The 19,595-nt window shown below is 44.1% G+C and overlaps 1 protein-coding gene and 1 pseudogene across 15 annotated transcripts in view; one reads left to right on the forward strand and one right to left on the reverse strand.

Moving 5' to 3' along the window:
* Positions 1 to 19,595, reverse strand: part of LOC101050982 (MLLT10 histone lysine methyltransferase DOT1L cofactor) — a 242,437-nt gene that overhangs the window by 198,793 nt on the left and 24,049 nt on the right. Inside the window, exon 1 of one of the 15 annotated variants that reach the window (XM_074404934.1) lies at positions 942 to 1,119. The exons of 13 other annotated variants lie outside the window; for them this stretch is intronic. In XM_074404934.1, the coding sequence (XP_074261035.1) occupies positions 942 to 1,024 (83 nt within the window). In that variant the 5' untranslated portion in view covers positions 1,025 to 1,119. Of the gene's footprint in view, positions 1 to 941; positions 1,120 to 19,595 lie in introns of those variants that run through there. One more of the 15 variants, XM_074404940.1, reaches the window with a different exon arrangement.
* LOC120367613 (cyclin-dependent kinases regulatory subunit 1 pseudogene) lies at positions 5,795 to 19,552 on the forward strand (annotated as a pseudogene).

Raw genomic sequence — 19,595 nt, forward strand, 5'->3', positions numbered from 1 at the left:
CACTGTAGAACTGAGAGGAATAGTGTCAAAACAAATAGATGTCTCTATTCAAAATTTTAAAAATCAGTAATTTTTTGAAAAGAGGCTGGACACAATGACTCATGCCTGTAATACCAGCACCTTGGGAGGCCAAGAAAGGAGGATCGTTTGAGGCCAGGGGTTCAAGACCAGCCTGAGCAACGTAGCGAAACCCCACCTCTATTCTTTTACTAAAAATTTAAAAAAAAAAAAAAAAAAAAAAAGATAAGAAACTTGCTCAGTCATAAATTTAATTCATCTGACTCCAAATCCCATAATCTCTTTGATTTTTTTTTCTTAGAAATAGGGTCTCACTCTGTCACCCAGGCTGGAGTACAGTAGCAGGATCATAGCTCATTGCAGCCCTGAAGAGTGAATGAATAGGAATTTGTTATTTTAGGATATTTAATGTACGTATACCTAAAATTTTTAGAGAAGGATTTGAAGCAGTCTACAACAAAGGACAAGTATTATTAACAATTAAAAAAAGAAAAATAAGGCCAGCCATGGTGGTTGATGCCTGTAATCCCAGCACTTTGGGAGGCTGAGGTGGGTAGATCACCTGAGGTCAGTAGTTTGAGACCAGCCTGGCCAACATGGCAAAACCCTGTCTCTATTGAAAATACAAAATATTAGCTGGACATGGTGGTGGGCACCTGAAATCCCAGCTAGTTGGGAGGCTGAGGCATGAGAACTGCTTGAACCAGGGAGGCAGAGGTTGCCGTGAGCCCAGATCGTGCCATTTGCACTCCAGCCCGGGCGACAAAGCAAGACTCTATCTCAAAAAAAAAAAGAAAAGAAAAGAAAAGAAAAATAAACAATAAAAGCCAGTATGATAGACATCTATTGTTTTTCTGCTTCATAAGCATCCCCCTTCTTTCACAATAGCACCCACCCCCCTGCATTATGGAAACTGCTCTTACCCCTGACTCCAACTATGTAGTTCTAGTGAGGGTTGCCATTCACAGTACCCTCCCCACTCCAGCCACAGAGATGGTAGGCACATGATCCAAGACAGGCCAATCAGAGTCCTTTCCAGGATTCTTCAAGAGCGCCCCTTCTTCTGGTAGAAGGGGCTGGAAACAAGAGCTGCCAGCAGTCATGGTTCCAGCCTCATGAAGTAGAGTCTGCAGTGTGAGAGAATGAAATCAACACGCAGAGAAACAGAGATAAGAGGTGAAGTCCTAAACCCCATGGAAGGAGAAAGAGGAAACAAATATACTAATAATGATATTAATATAGCTGATATAACTAAAGACCAGATTTCGTTATAGGCTGCCTGGTAACCAGGACAAAAAGATAAACAGAATGTATTTAACAGATCTATGGAAAAGGAGGAAATAAACCAGATACTCAAGGCAGATAATTTTCCTGATGCTTTATTATTAAAAGAACTTCTTGTACATGGATCTTTTATGTTAAGAGTCACTGAAGAACAAAATGGACAGGGTCCATGATGAAAGTGTTATATCAAATACAGATTTCATATGCTATTATTTATAATAACTGAATTATATCTCAATCATTAAGCACAAGGGAAAAAAATAACAACACAGTAGGCATTTGAAGAAGTGAATACAACAACTAGTTTTATTTATTCAGGAAGTTTGCCAGCGAAGAAGAAAAGACGAAAGGGCAAAAATGTAAATGGAAAGCAGAATCCATGAGATGATTAAAAATGTTTGTGAGTTGAGTAGGAAAAAAAAACAAGTAAACAGGATAGACTGAAGACAGAATATATTTACTAGTACTTCATAAAACAAGACCCTACTTGGTAAAACAAGACCCTGCTAGAAATATAAAAAGACCACATCAGAAATATAAGTAGTTAATTCCACTTAAAAAAGCTACCACTTCTCTTTCTTGAAACGCCAAATGACAACCCAGATAAAGGGCATAAAGCCATAAATATAAAAAAGAATATCCCTGGAAACTAGAAAGGAAATATGACAAGTGGTAAATGACTTAGGACCAAAGAAAGCTGCTGCAGTAAGTAATACAAGCCCAAAAGGAATGCACCAGAGCACCAGAAACTGGAGGAACATTAGGTATCAGGCACCAGGGGGTGGGGAGATGCACATGCACAGTGGTTCTATGTATCCAGGAGGGGCATTTTCAGATATGGCTAACCAAGAGGAATTGCATATCATCTGAAAAGCAATCAAAACAATCCCCTTATCTACATACTAGCATGTAACTGGCTCTCCCCTGCCCTAGAAAACTGAGTTAATTTTTTAGAGAGGGTAAATGGAGGAAATCTAGACTCAGGGACACCAGGAGCAGCTGAGAGAAAACAAGAATTATAAAAGTATAATTCTAAAGCCTCAAATTCCAACACCCATCTAGCTGAAGGAATATTGGTAACCAGGTTTGTCAACCCCAAACAGGTGATCGTGATCACAGTATTTATCTCTTAATAAACTGAGAACCCTACTAGATCACTTATAATGAACTCTATCACTCAACAATGTCTGCTCACACAGACACAGCTTCCAATCCCCTCATTAGGAATTTGTCTTAAATTTGAGGCTGGGCACGGTGGCTCACGTCTGTAATCCCAGCACCCTGGAAGGCCAAGGTGGGCGGATTACTTGAGGTCAGGAATTCAAGACCAGCCTGGCCAACATGGTAAAACCCCATCTCTATTAACAATACAAAAAAATTAACCAGGTGTGGTGGCGCATGCCTGTAGTTCCAGCTACTCAGGAGGTGGAGATAGGCGAATCGCTTGAACCCACAAGACAAAGGCTGCAGTGAGCCAAGATCATGCCATTGCACTCCAGCCTGGGCAACACAGTGAGACTCCATATCCTAAAAAAGGAGGGGGGGGGGGAGGGGAAGGGGCAGGGCACAGTGGCTTACATCTGAAATCCTAACAGTTTGGGAGGCCAAGGTGGATCACCAGGTCAAGAGATTGAGACCATCCTGACCAATACGGTGAAACCTCGTCTCTACTAAAAATGCAAAAATCAGCTGGGTATGGTGGTGCACACCTATAGTCCCAGCTACTTGGGAGGCTGAAGCAGAAGAATCGCTTGAGCCTGGGAGGTGGAGGTTGCAGTGAGCCAAAATCGCGCCATTGCACTTCAGCCTCGCGACAAAACACAACTCTGTCTCAAGAAAAAAAAAAAAAAGGAATTTGTCGTAAATTTGAATCAATGGCTCAAAATCACCAGATTTTTACGCAAAGTCACTAACACAAAAGACAGGCCAAAACAGTACAAAAGAAAAGAGTTCAAGGAGCAGAAGAAAATTTCATAAAACTGAAACAAAACAAAAACCTCCAATTAAACTGTATCAGCTGGGCATGGTGCCTCGTACCTGTAATCTCAGCACTTTGGGAGGTCAAAGAGGGTGGATCACCTGAGGTCAGAAGTTTAAGACCAGCCTGGCCACTATGGCAAAACCCTGACTCTACTAAAAATACAAAACTTAGCCAGGTATGCTGGCATGGGCCTGTAATCCCAGCTACTCAAGAGGCTGAGGTGGGAGAATTACTTGAACCCAGGAGGCAGAGGTTGCAGTGAGCCAAGATGACTCCACTGCACTCCAGCCTGGGTGACAAAAGCATGACACTATCATGAAAAAAAATTAAATTCAACTAAAATTGAAATAAACTGTATCCAAGAAACTTTAACAGAAGATTAGAAAAACAAGGAACAGCCAGAAATCATAAAAGAGTCCTTAGAAATTAAAAAGTATGGCCGGGCACAGTGGTTCACGCCTATAATCCCAGCACTCTGGGATCACCTGAGGTCAGGAACTCAAGACCAGCCTGACCAACATGATGAAACCCCATCTCTACTAAAAATAGTAAAGTAGTCAGCCATGGTGGCATGCACCTGTAATCCAGCTACTTGGGAGGCTAAGGTCAGAGAATCGCTTGAATAAATTTAAGTGAAGGGTTGGAAGAGAAAGTGAGGAATCACCTCAGAAAATAGAGCAAAACGAGCTATACAGCTGAAACCGAAAATATTAAAAAAATTATAGGATCAGATTAGAAAGTACAATATCCATGTTTAAAAAAAATACAGGCCGGGCGCGGTGGCTCACGCCTGTAATCCCAGCACTTTGGGAAGCTGAGGCGGGTGGATCACGAGGTCAAGAGATCGAGACCGTCCTGGTCAACATGGTGAAACGCCGTCTCCACTAAAAATACAAAAAAATTAGCTGGGCATGGTAGCGTGTGCCTGTAATCCCAGCTACTCAGGAGGCTGAGGCAGGAGAATTGCCTGAACCCAGGAGGCAGAGGTTGTGGTGAGCCGAGATCGCGCCATTGCACTCCAGCCTGGGTAACAAGAGCGAAACTCCGTCTCAAAAAAAAAAAAAAAAAAAACAGAAGCCAGGCTTGGTGGCTCACGCCTATAATCCAAGCACTTTGGGAGCCAAAGGAGGGGAAATCACAAGTTCAGGAGTTTGAGACCAGTCTGGCCAACATGGTGAAACCCCATCCGTACTAAAAATACAAAAAATTAGCAGGGCATAGTGGTGGGCACCTATAAACCCAGCTACTCAGGAGGTTGAGACAGGAGAATCGCTTAAGCCCTGGAGGCAGAGGTTGCAGTGAGCTGAAATCACGCCACTGCACTCCAGTCCTGGCAACAGACCGAGACTCTATCTCAAGAAAAAAAGAAAAAAGAAAAAAAAAAAACACAGAAAAGGCAAATAAAATGGAACTGAAGAAATTATTAAAGAAATAATTCAAAAACTTTCTCCCTGCCCTAAACTAACATTCTGAAACATGACCTAACAAATCAAAAGGACCACTGTGTACCTAGTACAAAAGCATACCATCATGAAAAGTATCAGAATTAACCAGTTTAAAGAGAAAAATACTAAATCCAAAGAGAACTACCACATACAAATGATTAAAAAGAAATCAGAAGGCCGGGCGCGGTGGCTCAAGCCTGTAATCCCACAACTTTGTGAGGCTGAAGCGGGTGGATCACTCATGGTCAGTAATTCGAATCCGGACTGGCCAACATGGTGAAACCTCATCTGTAAACCACAAAAATTACCCAGGCATTGCAGTGCACGCCTGTAATCTCAGCTACTTGGGAGGCTGAGACAAGAGAATCGCTTGAACTGGAGCCAAGATCGCACCACTGCACTCCAGCCTGGGCAAAAGAGCAAGACTGTCTCAAAAAAAAAAAAGAAAAAAAGAAAAAGAAAAAAATCAGAACTGCAGCCAAGTGCGGTGGCTCAGGTCTATATCCCAACACATTGGGAGGCCAAAGCAGGTGGATCACCTGAGGCCAGGAGTTTGAGATCTGCCTGGCCAATATGGCAAAACCCTCATCTCTACTAAAAATACAAAAATTAGCTGGGCACAGTGGTGCACGCCTGTAGTCCCAGCTACTTGGGAGGCTGAGGCAGGAGAATCTCCTGAACCCATGATGCAGAGGTTGCAGTGAGCGGAGATCATACCACTGCACTCCAGCGTGGACGACAGAGTGAAACTCCATCTCAAAAAAAAAAAAAGAAATCAGAGCTGCACTGGACTTGCTAACAGTAATGCTGAAAACTAATAGGCAGTAGAAAAATAACTTCAAATTCTGAAGAAAAATGATTTCCAACCAAGAATTCTATGTATTCTGTCCAACAATCAGGTAAGATAGCAATCCCCTTTTATCAAGCATGTAAAACCTTTATTTCTCATGCACCTTTTCCTATGAGGATACCAGAAGATGTGCCTTCTTAAATATAAAGAAATAGGGCAGTAGGGGGGCTAGGAAAACAGGGAATCCAATATAAGCAAGAAGAAAACTCCAACATAATGGTGAAGGGAAGTTCCAGTATCCATAAACCAAGCCTAAAGAGTAAACAGCCCAGATGGGAGCAAGCAGATGGTAACCATAAGAAGGTCCCTGGTTTAAAAAGGAAAGGAAGGAGGAGGAAAGTAAGACAAGAATAAGTAAAAGAGGAGAGAGAAAAGAGGGAGAAGGAAGAAAAGGAGGAAGCGAGAAGGAAGAAGAGAGAACAAGACCGAAGAGAGGGGAAAAAAAGAGGAGACGTAAAGAGGAAGAAGAAAATAAACGGGAAAGAACATAAAAGAAAGGAAAGGAAAAGTGGATCTATAAACTATTTAACACATTAAACATACAGAAGATTATTTAAGAAAGCAATGGGCCAGGCGTGGTGGCTCTCGCCTATAATCCCAGCACTTTGGAAGGCCAAGGTAAGCGGATAACAGGGTCAGGAGTTTGAGACCAGCCTGGCAAACATGGTGAGACCCTGTCTCTACTAAAAATACAAAAATCAGCCAGCCATGATGGCAGGTGCCTGTAATCCCTGCTAGTCAGGAGGCTGAGGCACAGTTTGCAGCAAGCCGAGATCACATCACTGCACTTCACTCTGGGCAACAGAGCAAGACTCCGTTTCAAAATAATAAAAAAAAAAAGATAAGAAAAGAAAGCAATGAGAGGATATACAAGTCTTACAGCCTTACATAAAAAAAAAAAAACACACAAGGAAAGTTGAAATACAAGACAAGTATTAATCACAGAGAGAAAAAAGACAAAAGTAGATGGTAATAACACCACTGTATATTTTTGGCTCGGAAATGAGCAAAATCCAGGCATGGTAGCTAATGCCTGTAATCCCAGTACTTCGGGAGTCCAAGGTAGAAGGATCCCTTCAACGCCGGAGTTCAAGAACAGCCTAGCAACACAGTAAGACCCCCGTCTCCACAAAAAATTTAGAAATTAGCCAGGCATGGTGGTATGCACCTGTAGTCCCAGCTACCTGTGAGGTTGAGGTAGGAGGATCACCTGAGGTCAGGAGTTTGAGGCCAGCCTGGCTGACACCATGAAACCCCTGTCTCTACTCAAAATACAAAAATTGCCCAGGTGTGGTGATACATGCCCGTAATCCCACCTACTTGAGGCTGAGGCAGGAGAATTGCTTGAACCCAGGAGGCAGAGGTTGCAGTGGGCTGAGATCACACCACTGAACTTCAGCCTGGGCAACAGAGCGAGACTCTACCTCAAAAAAAAAAAAAAAAAAAAAAGAGAGAGAAACAGACACCATATACTAGGTAGGCAATGTATCAAAGCACATTTATGTTTTCAATTCTTGTACTAGTTTTTTTTTTTTTTTTTTTTTTTTTTTTTGAGACAGAGTTTGGCTCGTTACTCAGGCTGGAGTGCAATGGCGCATCTCGGCTCACCGCAACCTCCACCTCCTGGGTTCAGGCAATTCTCCTGCCTCAGCCTCCTGAGCAGCTGGGACTACAGGCATGCGCCACCATGCCCAGCTAATTTTTTGTATTATTAGTAGAGACGGGGTTTCACCATGTTGACCAGGATGGTCTCGATCTCTTGACCTCGTGATCCACCCGCCTCGGCCTCCCAAAGTGCTGGAATTACAGGGTGTGAGCCACTGTACCCGGCCTCTTACTAGTTTTGTAGGCCACTTAGAAAAGAATACAAACAAGTATTAAGGACCACTTTATTCCTGCCCTTATTCTAGGCTTTTCTCACATTAAAAGGAAAAAGAATTCATCAAGCAAAACTGGCTATGTTATCTGCCTATGATGGTAAGGCTTAGAGGGTAGGACTGACTATGACAACAACACAGACTCAAGATACGGAGAAAAGAGGCTGGGCGCAGTGGCTCATGCCTGTAATCTCAGCACTTTGGAGGCCGAGGCGGGTGGATCACGAGATCAAGGGATCGAGAGTATCCATGGTGAAACCCCATCTCTACTAAAAATACAAAAATTAGCTGGGCATGGTGGTGCATGCCTGCAGTCCCAACTATTCAGGAGGCTGAGGCGGGAGAACTGCTTGAACCCAGGAGGCGGAAGTTGCAGTAAGCCGAGCTGGCACCACTGCACTCCAGCCTGGCGCCTAGTGACAGAGCAAGACTTTGTCTCCTAAAAAAAAAAAAAAAAAGATTTGGAGAAAAGCTCTAACTGGGTTCCCTACATAAGGATAGGAGCTGATAAGGGCCCATATCATAACAGAAGGAGACTAGAAAAACATGCCCTGGACTACTAAGACTAGAGAAGCTGCAGAGAAATGAGATGCTTACTCCAGACATGAGTAGACAAGTCACTCTAGGAAATTCAAGGGGATGCTGACAGAGCATGGGGCCCAAAATCCATTAACTAAAGGATGTAGAAGAAATCCGAACCAAGAAACAAACTGGCCTGGAACAATGAACCCCATTAAACAAACTGTGACAGACTCTGCAGCTACCAATTCAAGTCCATTTTCTCTTTCTTCCCTACTAATAGAACTCTGACTTTAACCAGTTTATCAATCAGCCCAACTTTATGATTCTCTTTTGCAGGTTCTGTAACAATTAAGAGCCAGTAAAATTAAGCATAAATTGTTGAGTGGAACCTGGAGAATTCATTTAAGAGTGTAACTCAGGGACTGGCACAGTGGCTCACACCTGTAATCTTAGCACTTTGGGAGGCCACGGTGGGAGGATCACCTGAAGTCAGGAGGTCAAGACCAGCCTGGCTAACATGGTGAAACCCTTTTTCTACTGAAAATACAAAAAATTATCAGGACATGGTGGCGTGCACCTAATCCCAGCTACTCAGGAGGCTGAGACAGGAGAATCACTTGAACCCAGGAGGTGGAGGTTGCAGTGAGCCAAGACTGCACCACTGCACTCCACTTGGAAAACAAGAGGGAAACTCCGTCTCAAAAAAAAAAAAAAAAAAAAAAAAGGCAACTCAGGACTGGGCGCCATGGCTCATGCATGTAATCCTGTAATCCCAGCACTTTGGGAGGCCAAGATGGGCAGATCATCTGAGGTGACGAATTTGAGACCAGCCTGGTCAACATGGTGAAACCCCATCACTACTAAAAATACAAAACTTAGCCAGGCTACTGAGGAGGATAAAGTGGGAGAATTGGTTGAACCCGGGAGTCAGAGGTTGCAATGAGCAGAGATCACGGCCACAGCACTCCAACCTGGGCAACAGAACAAGACTGTCTCAAAGAAAAAAAATTTAAAAAAGTACAACTCAGTTGGAGAACCACGCTTGAAACCTTACCCCACCCCTTCTTTCTGCCTGGAACTTCTTTTGCAGTCACAATGACGGCAGTTCCAGCTGCCCATGCTTTGACTAGGGGATAACCCTGAACATAAAAACCAGGTGCTAAAGATGGTATAGCAGGAAGACAGAAAAAGTGTAATCCCTAATGACTTAAGAGAGCTGTCATAAAAGCTTCAAAATCCCTTTTGCTTTTAAGTAAAAGAATAACCTCTTGACTTGCAGAAACCATTACAATCTGGTCAGCCAAACTAATTTTTAAAAGTCAGAGAGAACGGCCGGGCGCGGTGGCTCACGCCTGTAATCCCAACACTTTGGGAGGCCGAGGTGGGTGGATCACAAGGTCAGGAGATCGAGACCATCCTGGTCAACATGGTGAAACCCCGTCTCTACTAAAAATACAAAAAATTAGCTGGGCATGGTGGTGCGTGCCTGTAATCCCAGCTACTCAGGAGGCTGAGGTAGGAGAATTGCCTGAACCCAGGAGGCGGAGGTTGTGGTGAGCCGAGATCGCACCATTGCATTCCAGCCTGGGTAACAAGAGTGAAACTCCATCTCAAAAAATAAAAAATAAAAGTCAGAGAGAAAAGGCAAAAACACCACAGTGACATCTTTACAATCCATGATAGAGGAACAGGAATCCCAAGAAAGACAACTCCTCCTGATGATTAGCTTGCGGTCAAAAATTACACAATACATGCAGACATCTAACACCAGAGTTAACAAACAAACAAAAGAATTCCAAAATCCGACAATCTTTACAATAAATATGTTTTAAATGTTCAAATAAATAAAGGAATATAATCCTACAGACACTAAAGCAAGATGCCCTGAAAAAAGAAGAAACACATTGAAAAACAAAATCGCACAGAAATTCTAGCTATAATTTACCCAGAAAAAAAATTTATTCATTGAAATAAAAATAAGCACAAATCTGAAGACAGAGTTAAAGATATTATCCATAATGCAAAGATAAGAGAGAAAATATGAAAGACAAATTAAAAGACATGAAAAATAGAATGAAAATCCCAAACATATACCTAAAAGTTCTAGGAGAAAAAAAGTTAAAGAGAAAGTTACAGCTGGTTGAGTTGGCTCACGCCTGTAATCCTAGCACTTTGGGACGCCGAGATGGGTAGATCACCTGAGGTCAGGAGTTCGAGACCAGCCTGGCCAACATGGTGACATCCCATCTCTACCTTTTTAATTAAAAAAAAAAAAAAAATACATATATATATATTTAAAAAAAAATAAAAAAATTTAAAAAATAAAATAAATAAAATAAATAAAAAAATAAAAAATTAAAAATTAAAAAAATTAAAAAAAATTAAAAAATAAAAAATAAAAAAATTAAAATTAAAAATTAAAAAAAAAAAAAGGAGAGAGAAAGTTACAGTATTTAAAGACAAAGAGCAGAAAATAAAAGATGGAAAAAGGACACTGAGTCCTCAGAATGAAAAAGCAGACCTAGTCTCCAACAGGATATTCAAACTGCCAAAAGATTGTTTATCAACCAACAAATACCAGAAGACAAACTAGAATAAAATCTCTCATTACAGGAAAATAACTATTATCACAAGATTCAAGCTAGCTTCCAAGACAGCAAAACAATGAAATTATTAGACACAAAAAGACTAATATAGCTTTCTTATTTATTACTTACTAGTGTAAGACCCTGAGTAAAAACATCAAAACCCTTCAAAAGAAAAAGAATGAACCCATAAAGCAACAAGGAAAATAAAAGGCTAGGTTGAATAAAAACACCAGTAACGTTAAGTCTAAATTATAAACGACTGTTTTTTTGAAAACACACGAGATTCAAAATAGAGGCTGGGTGCAGTGGTTCACGCCTGTAACCCCAGCACTTTGGGAGGCCAAGGCAGGCAGATCATGAGGTCAGGCATTTAAAACCAGCCTGACCAACACAGTGAAACCTAATTTTGTATTTTTAGTCTCTACTAATAATACGAAAATTAGCCTGCATAGCAGCACATGCCTATAATCCCAGCTATTCAGGATGCTGAGGTAGGAGAATCGCTGTCCCCAGGAGGGACGTGTTGCGTAAACCCCAAATTATGCCACTGCACTCCAGCCTGGGTGACAGAGTGAGACTCTGTCTCAAAAAAAAAGAAAAAAAAAAAGAAGAAGATTATAAATAAGATGGACAGTTGCTCACACCTGTAATCCCAGCACTCTGGAAGGCAGAGGCAGGTGCATCACTTCAAGTTAGGAGTTCAAGAACAGCCTGGCCAACATGGTGACGCCCAGTCCCTACTAAAAATAGAAAAATTGCCGGGCGCGGTGCCTCAAGCCTGTAATCCCAGCACTTTGGGAGGCCGAGGCGGGTGGATCACGAGGTCGAGAGATCGAGACCATCCTGGTCAACCTGGTGAAACCCCGTCTCTACTAAAAATACAAAAAATTAGCTGGGCATGGTGGCACGTGCCTGTAATCCCAGCTACTCAGGAGGCTGAGGCAGAATTGCCTGAACCCAGGAGGCGGAGGTTGCGGTGAGCCGAGATCGCGCCATCGCACTCCAGCCTGGGTAACAAGACCGAAACTCCGTCTCAGAAAAAAAAAAATAGAAAAATTAGCAGGACATGGTGGCACATGCCTGTAATCCCAGCTACTTCGGAGGCTGAGGCAGGAGAATCGCTTGAACCCAGAAGGCGGAGGGTGCAGTGAGCTCAGATCTCACCACTATATTCCAGACTGGGAAACAAAAGTGAACTCTGTCTCAAAAAAAAAAAAACACCCCAGCAGAATAACAAAAACAACAATAACACAGATTGTTCTAGGGAAAAAGAACAAAAGGAATCAAGGCATCCTAAGGACCTTTGCTTTGTTCAAAAGTGTACAGGTATTAATTTAAGACTCAGAAAAACATTAAGTATGCATGTTAAAACTTTAAGTGCAATCACTAAAAGAAAAGAAATAGAGCATATGACCTACACATCAGCAGATAATTTAAAAAATAAAAGAATATAGGGGCCAGGCAGGAAGGGTGGCTCACGCTTATAATCCCAGCACTTTGGGAGGTCAGGGCAGGCAGGTCACCTGAGGTCAGGAGTTCAAGACCAACGTGGAAAACATGGTAAAACTCCATCTCTACTTAAAAAAAAAAAAAAAAAAAAATACAAAAATTAGCTGGGCATGGTGATGGGCACCTGTAATCCCAGCTACTCAGGAGACAGAGTAGAACTGAGATAGAATTGCTTGAACTGGGCAGACAGAGGTTGCAGTGAGCAGAGATCTCGCCACTGCCCTCCACCCTGGGCAACAGAGCAAGACTGCCTCTTGACCACAAAAAAAAAAAAAAAATGAAGGAAACTCACTCCAACTAAAAGGAAAAAAAGGAAAGGAAAAAAGCTTAACAGATAACACAAAGATGATTACTAATAAACCCAAATGTATCAGTCATTACCATAAAGAATCTGCCTATTTGTACAAATCATCAGATTTTTTTTGTTGTTGTAATTTTTAGAGACACAGGATCTCTTTGTTTCCCAAATGTGTCTCAAACTCCTGGGCTCATGCGTTCTTTCCATCTCAGCCCCTCAACCTCTCAAACTGCGGAGATTACAGGCTTGACGGAGCCACCACACCAGGCCTGAGACTGTATTTAAAAATAAAAAACAAGCTTCATTATATTTACAAGAATGTTTATTACAGTGCTATTTGTGATTATAAAAAAATCAGAACCTTAAATGATAAGAGAACTAAATTGTGATACATTCTGTAACAGAATACTGAAAATCAGATAAGAATAAACTAGATCAAGGGTCGGACTTGGTTAGTACGTGGATGGGATACCGGGTGCTGTAGGCTTAAAAAAAAAAAAAAAAAGGGCCGGGCACCGTGGCTCAAGCTTGTAATCCCAGCACTTTGGGAGGCCGAGGCGGGTGGATCACGAGGTCAAGAGATCGAGACCATCATGATCAACATGGTGAAACCCCATCTCTACTAAAATACAAAAATTAGCTGGGCATGGTGGCGCGTGCCTGTAGTCCCAGCTACTCAGGAGGCTGAGGCAGGAGAATTGCTTGAACCCGGAAGCCGGAAGTTGCGGTGAGCAGAGATTGCGCCACTGCACTCCAGCCTGGGTAACGAGTGAAACTCTGTCTCTAACTCCGTCTCAAAAAAAAAAAAAAAAAAAAAAAAAGAATGAACTACATCAGTATGCATTAGGTAGCCACATCATAAGTTGCAGAAAATGGTATCGTATACCATTCTGTAAACTTGTATTTTACGGTATTTATAATATATTTAAGAATTAGCCGGGCGCGGTGGCTCAAGCCTGTAATCCCAGCACTTTGGGAGGCCGAGGTGGGTGGATCACGAGGTTGAGAGATCTAGACCAACCTGGTCAACATGGTGAAACCCCATCTCTACCAAAAATAAAAAAAATTAGGTGAGCATGGTGGCGCATGCCTGTAATCCCAGCTACTCAGGAGGCTGAGGCAGGAGAATTGCCTGAACCCAGGAGGCGGAGGTTGAGGTGAGCCGAGATCGCACCATTGCATTCCAGCCTGGGTAACAAGAGCGAAACTCCTTCTCAAAAAAAAAAAAAGAATTAAAATAGGTGCAAAAGACACTAAAAGAATTATGGTTGACCCGGTGCAGTAACTCACGCCTGTAATCCCAGCACTTTGGGAGGCGAAGGCGGGTGGATGAATTGAGATTAGGAGTTCAAGACCAGCCTAGCCAACATGGTGAAACCACATCTCTGCTAAAAATACAAAAATTAGCCGGGTGTGGTAGTGGGTGTCTATAATCCCAGCTGCTTGGGAGGCTGAGGCAGGAGAACTGCTTGAACCTGGGAGCCAGAGGGTGCAGTAAGCAGTGATCCTGCCACTGAACTACAGCCTGAGTGACAGAGCAAGACTCCATCTTAAAAAAAACAAACAAAACGAGCCGGGCGTGGTGGCTCAAGCCTGTAATCCCAGCACTTTGGGAGGCTGAGGCGGGCGGATCACGAGGTCAAGAGATTGAGACCATCCTGGTCAACATGGTGAAACCCCGTCTCTACTAAAAATACAAAACATTAGCTGGGCATGGTGGTGCGTGCCTGTAATCCCAGCTACTCAGGAGGCTGAGGCAGGAGAATTGCTTGAACCCAGGAGGCGGAGGTTGTGGTGAGCCGAGATCGTGCCATTTCACTCCAGCCTGGGTAACAAGAGAGAAACTCCGTCTCAAAAACAAACAAACAAGCCGGGCGCGGTGGCTCAAGCCTGTAATCCCAGCACTTTGGGAGGCTGAGGCGGGTGGATCACGAGGTCGAGAGATCGAGACCATCCTGGTCAACATGGTGAAACCCCGTCTCTACCAAAGATACAAAAAATTAGCTGGGCATGGTGGCGTGTGCCTGTAATCCCAGCCACTCAGGAGGCTGAGGCAGGAGAATTGCCTGAACCCAGGAGGCGGAGGTTGCGGTGAGCCGAGATCGCGCCATTGCACTCCAGCCTGGGTAACAAGAGTGAAACTCCGCCTCAAAAAAACAAACAAACAAACAAACAAACAAAACGGGCCAGGCGCGGTGGCTCAAGCCTGTAATCCCAGCACTTTGGGAGGCTGAGACGGGTGGATCACGAGGTTGAGAGATTGAGACCATCCTGGTCAACATGGTGAAACCCCGTCTCTACTAACAACACAAAAAATTAGCTGGGCATGGTGGCTCATGCCTGCAATCCCAGCTACTCAGGAGGCTGAGGTAGGAGAATTGCCTGAACCCAGGAGGCGGAGGTTGCGGTGAGCCGAGATCGCGCCATTGCACTCCAGCCTGGGTAACAAGAGCGAAACTCCGTCTCAAAAAAAAAAAAAAAACCAAAAAAAAGAATAATGTTTGACTCAGACTGGGGAGACGATAAAAAGTACTTCAACCTAATTTTTTAATTCGTTATTTGTTTTAAGTAAAAGGGAAGATACGAAGCAAATACAAAGAACCAACATTTGTTCATTTCGGTAGGAACGCGCAGGTATTATATGTTCTATATCATTCAGAACTATTTATAATAAGCAAAAAGAAAATAATAACATAGTGCAACCCTAGATCAATTCCTAAAACTTTTGTTTTTAATTCCATATAAAAGTTTCTCCCTGCCAGGCGCAGTGGCTCACGCCTATAATCCCAGCACTTTGGGAGGCCGAGGCGGGCGGATCACGAGGTCAAGAGATCAAGACCATCCTGGTCAACATGGTGAAACCCCGTCTCTACTAAAAATACAAAAAATTAGCTGGGCATGGTGGTGCGTGCCTGTAATCCCAGCTACTCAGGAGGCTGAGGTAGGAGAATTGCCTGAACCCAGGAGGCGGAGGTTGCGGTGAGCCGAGATCGCGCCACTGCACTCCAGCCTGGGTAACAAGAGCGAAACTCTGTCTCAAAAAAAAAAAAAAAAAAAAAAAAAGTTTCTCCCTCAAAATTTAAGAAGCTAGGGACCGGACGAGTGGCTCACACCCGTAATCCCAGCACTTTGGGAGGCTGAGGTGGGTGGATCACCTGAGGTCAGGAGTTTGAGACCAGCCTGGCCAACATGGCGAAACCCCATCTCTACTAAAATACAAAAATTAGCTGGGCACGTGGTGGTGTACATCTGTAGTCCCAGCAACTTGGGAAGCTGAGGCAGGAGAATTGCTTAAACCTGGGAGGCGGAGGTTGCAGTGAGCCGAGATAGCCCCTTTGCACTCTAGCCTGGGAAACAAGAGCAAAACTCTGTCTCTCAAAAAAAAAAAAAAAAAAAAAAAAAAAAATTTAAGAAGCCAGGAAGAACTGCAATAAAAAGAGGCAGAGCAGCAGGGAAAAGTCACAAAGTCACAGCTTACCTCCTACAGGAAAAAAAATAGCCCTTCACTTAAATCTAAAATAACAATAACTTAATAATACAAATTCTTTTTTTCTTTGAGATAAGGTCTTATCTCTCGGGCAGTAGTGCAGGGGCACAAACATAGCTCACTGTAGCCTGTAACTCCTAGACTCAAGTGATCCTCCTACCTCAGTCTCCCAAGTAGCTGGACCACAAGTGTGCACCATCATGCCCAGCTGTTTTTATTTTTTGTGGAGATGTTGTCACCTTGACACGTAGGCTGGTTTTGAACTCCTGGGCTCAAGGGATCCTCCTGCCTCAGCATCCCAAAGTGTTGAGATTACAGGGGTGAGCTGCCATGCCCAGCCTCTCCCCTCTCCCCTCCCTACTTTTGAGACAGGGTCTCCCCCTGTTACCCAGACTGTGCTGCATTGGCATGATCTCAGCTCACTGCAACCTCCACCTCCTAGGCTCAAGAGATCCTCCCACCTCAGCCTCCCAAGTACCTAGGACTACAGGCACATGCCAACATGCCTGGCTAATTTTTGTATTATTTTGTAGAGAGAGGGTTTCGCCATGTGGCCAGGCTGGTCTCAAGCTCCTGAATTCAAGCAATCAGCCCGCCTCAGCCACCCAAAGTGCTGGGATTATAGACATGAGTCACTGCACCCGCCCCCAACCCCTTCAGAGAGACTGGGTATCCCTATGTTGCCCAGGATGGAATGCAGTGGCTATTCACAGGTGTGATCATTGTACACGACAGCCTTGAATTCCTGGCCTCAAGAGATAAAATTTTCTTGAGGCCAGGAGTTCAAGTTGCAATGAGCTATGATCACACTCTAACCTGGGCAACACAGTAAGACTCCAACTTTAAAAAAATTTTTTAGGGCCGGGCGTGGTGGCTCACGCCTGTAATCCCAGCCCTTTGGGAGGCTGAGGCGGACGGATCACGAGGTCAAGAGATCGAGACCATCCTGGTCAACATGGTGAAACCCCGTCTCTACTAAAAATACAAAAAATTAGCTGGGCATGGTAGCGGGTGCCTGTAATCCCAGCTACTCAGGAGGCTGAGGCAGGAGAATTGCCTGACCCCAGGAGGTGGAGGTTGCGGTGAGCCGAGTTAGCGCCATTGCACTTCAGCCTGGGTAACAAGAGTGAAACTCCATCTCAAAAAAAAAAAAAAAATCTTTTTTTAAATAGGCCGGGCACAGTGGCTCACAGTCACCTCAGTACTTTGGGGGGCTGAGGCGGGAAGACTGCTTGAGTCCAGGAGTTTAAGACCAGCCAGAGGAACACAGCGAGACCCCACTTCTACAAAGAAAGTTAAAACTAAGCCAGGCATGCTGGTGTACACCTGTGGCACCAGCCATTCTAGAGGCTGAGGCAGGAAGACTTTTAAAGCCCACGAGGTTGGGGCTGCAGTAAGCCATGATCACACAACTGCACTGCAGCCTGGGAGATAGAGCAAGACCCTGTTTCAAAAAAATTAAAAAATTAGAATAATAAATGATAGGCCAGGGCGACAGAGTGAGACTCTGCCTCAAAAAATAATAATAATAAATAATAATACATAAAAAGCAAAGTAGAGGCTGGACCCAGTGGCTCACACCTGTAATCCCAGCACTTTGGGAGGCCAAGGCAGACATATCACCCGAGGTCAGGAGTTCACAACCAGCCTGACCAACATAGTGAAACCCCATCTCTACTAAAACTACAAAGATTAGCCAGCAGTAGGGCAGGGAGCAGTGGCTCACGCCTGTAATCCCAGCACTTTGGGAGACCAAGGTGGGCAGATCTCAAGGTCAGAAGATCGAGACCATCCTGGCCAACATGATGAAACCTCGTCTCTACCAAAAATACCAAAAAAAAAAAAAAAAAGATTAGTTGGGCTTGGTGGTGTGTGCCTGTAATCCCAGCTACTTGGGAGGCTGAGGCAGGAGAATCGCCTGAACCATGGAGTTGGAGGTTGCAATGAACCAAGATTTCGCCACCACACTCCATCCTGGCAACAAAGTCTCTGTCTCAAAAAAAAAAAAAAGCAATAATTAGCCGGGCTTGGTGGTAGGTGCCTGTAATCCCAGCTCCTCGGGAGGCTGAGGCAGGAGAATGGCTTAAACCTGGGAGGTGGAGGTTGCAGTGAGCTGGGATTGTGCCTGCACTCCAGCCTGGGGGACAAGAGTGAGACTTCATCTCAAAAAAGAAAAAATTAGCCAGGCACCGTGGCGAGCCTATAATCCCAGCTACTCTGGAGGCTGAGACAGGAGAATCACTTGAACCCAGGAGGCGGAGGTTGCAGTGAGCCGAGATCACGCCAACACACTCCAGACTGGGTAACAAGAATGAGACACTGTCTCAAAAAAAAAAATTAGCCAGGAGTGGTGATGCATGCCTATAGTCTCAGCTACTTGGGAGGGTGAGGCAGGAGAATCACTTGAACCTGGGAGGTTGAGGTTGCCATGAGCCAAGGTCACATCACTGTACTCCAGCCTGGGCCACAGAGTGAGACTCAGTCTCAAAATGAAACAGCAAAGTAGAATGTTTAAAAACTAAACTATCCTACCTGGCCAGGTACGGTCCCTCATGCCTGTAATGTCAGCACTTTGGGAGGCCAAGGCAGGAGAATTGCTGGAGCTCAAGAATTTGAGACCAGTCTGGGCAACATGGTGAAACCCTGTTTCTACTAAAAATACAAAAAGTAGCCAAGCATCCTGGTGCATGTCTGTAATCCCAGCTATTCAGGAGGCTGAAGCACAAGAATCACTGGAACCCAGGAGGCAGAGGTTGCAGTGAGCTGAGATCATACCACTGCACTCCAGCCTGGGTGATGAGGCAAGACTGGATTTTTTAAAAATCAAATTTAATTTTTTAAAAATCCTCTGTATCTCATCAAAATTATATAAGTAAATAAAATTTCTAATAAGTCACATCAGCCTGCAGTAATTCAGAATAAATGCTCACTAAATAAAAAATAGGCCAAGCATGGTGGCTCACATCTGAAATCCCAACACTTCGGGAGGACAACATGGGAGGATCTCTTGAAGCCAGGTGTTTGAGACTAGCCTGGGCCACATAACAAGACCTGTCTTTACCAAAAATTTTAAAATTAGCCAGACATAGTGGCATGTGCCTATGGTTCTACTCAGGAGGCTGAAGCAAGAGGATTCCTTGAGCCCCAGAGTTCGACGTTGCAGTGAGCTAAAATCGCACCACTGATTCCAGCGTGGGCAAAGAGCGAGATCTTGTCTCTAAATACATACATACAAAAATAGTCATGAGAGGGGGCCAGGTGAGGTGGCTCACGCCTGTAATCCCAGCACTTTGGGAGGCCAAGGCAGAAGGATCACAAGGTCAGGAGTTCGAGACCAGCATGACCACCATGGTCAAACCCTGTCTCTCCTAAAAATACAAACATTAGGTGTGCTGCTGAGAACTGCTGAGAGGTTGGCGGCACAGGGCTGAAGGCTAGCAGACAGAGAGATCACGTGGCACAAACAAATTTACTATTCAGACAAATACGACAACAAGGAGTTTGAGTATCAGCATGTCATGGTGCCCAAGGACATAGCCAAGCTGGTGCCTAAAACCCATTTGATGTCTGACTTTGAATGGAGGAATCTTGGTGGTCAGCAGAGTCAGGGATGGGTGCATTACACCATCGATTAACCAGAACCTCACATTTTAACTGTTCCAGCACCCACTACCCAAGAAGCCGAAGATGTGAAGCTGGCAAGCCACTTTCCAGCCTCAAGCTTTACATAGCTGTT

Source organism: Saimiri boliviensis, chromosome 8 (assembly GCF_048565385.1).
Source record: "Saimiri boliviensis isolate mSaiBol1 chromosome 8, mSaiBol1.pri, whole genome shotgun sequence".
NCBI classification, from domain to species: domain Eukaryota; kingdom Metazoa; phylum Chordata; class Mammalia; order Primates; family Cebidae; genus Saimiri; species Saimiri boliviensis.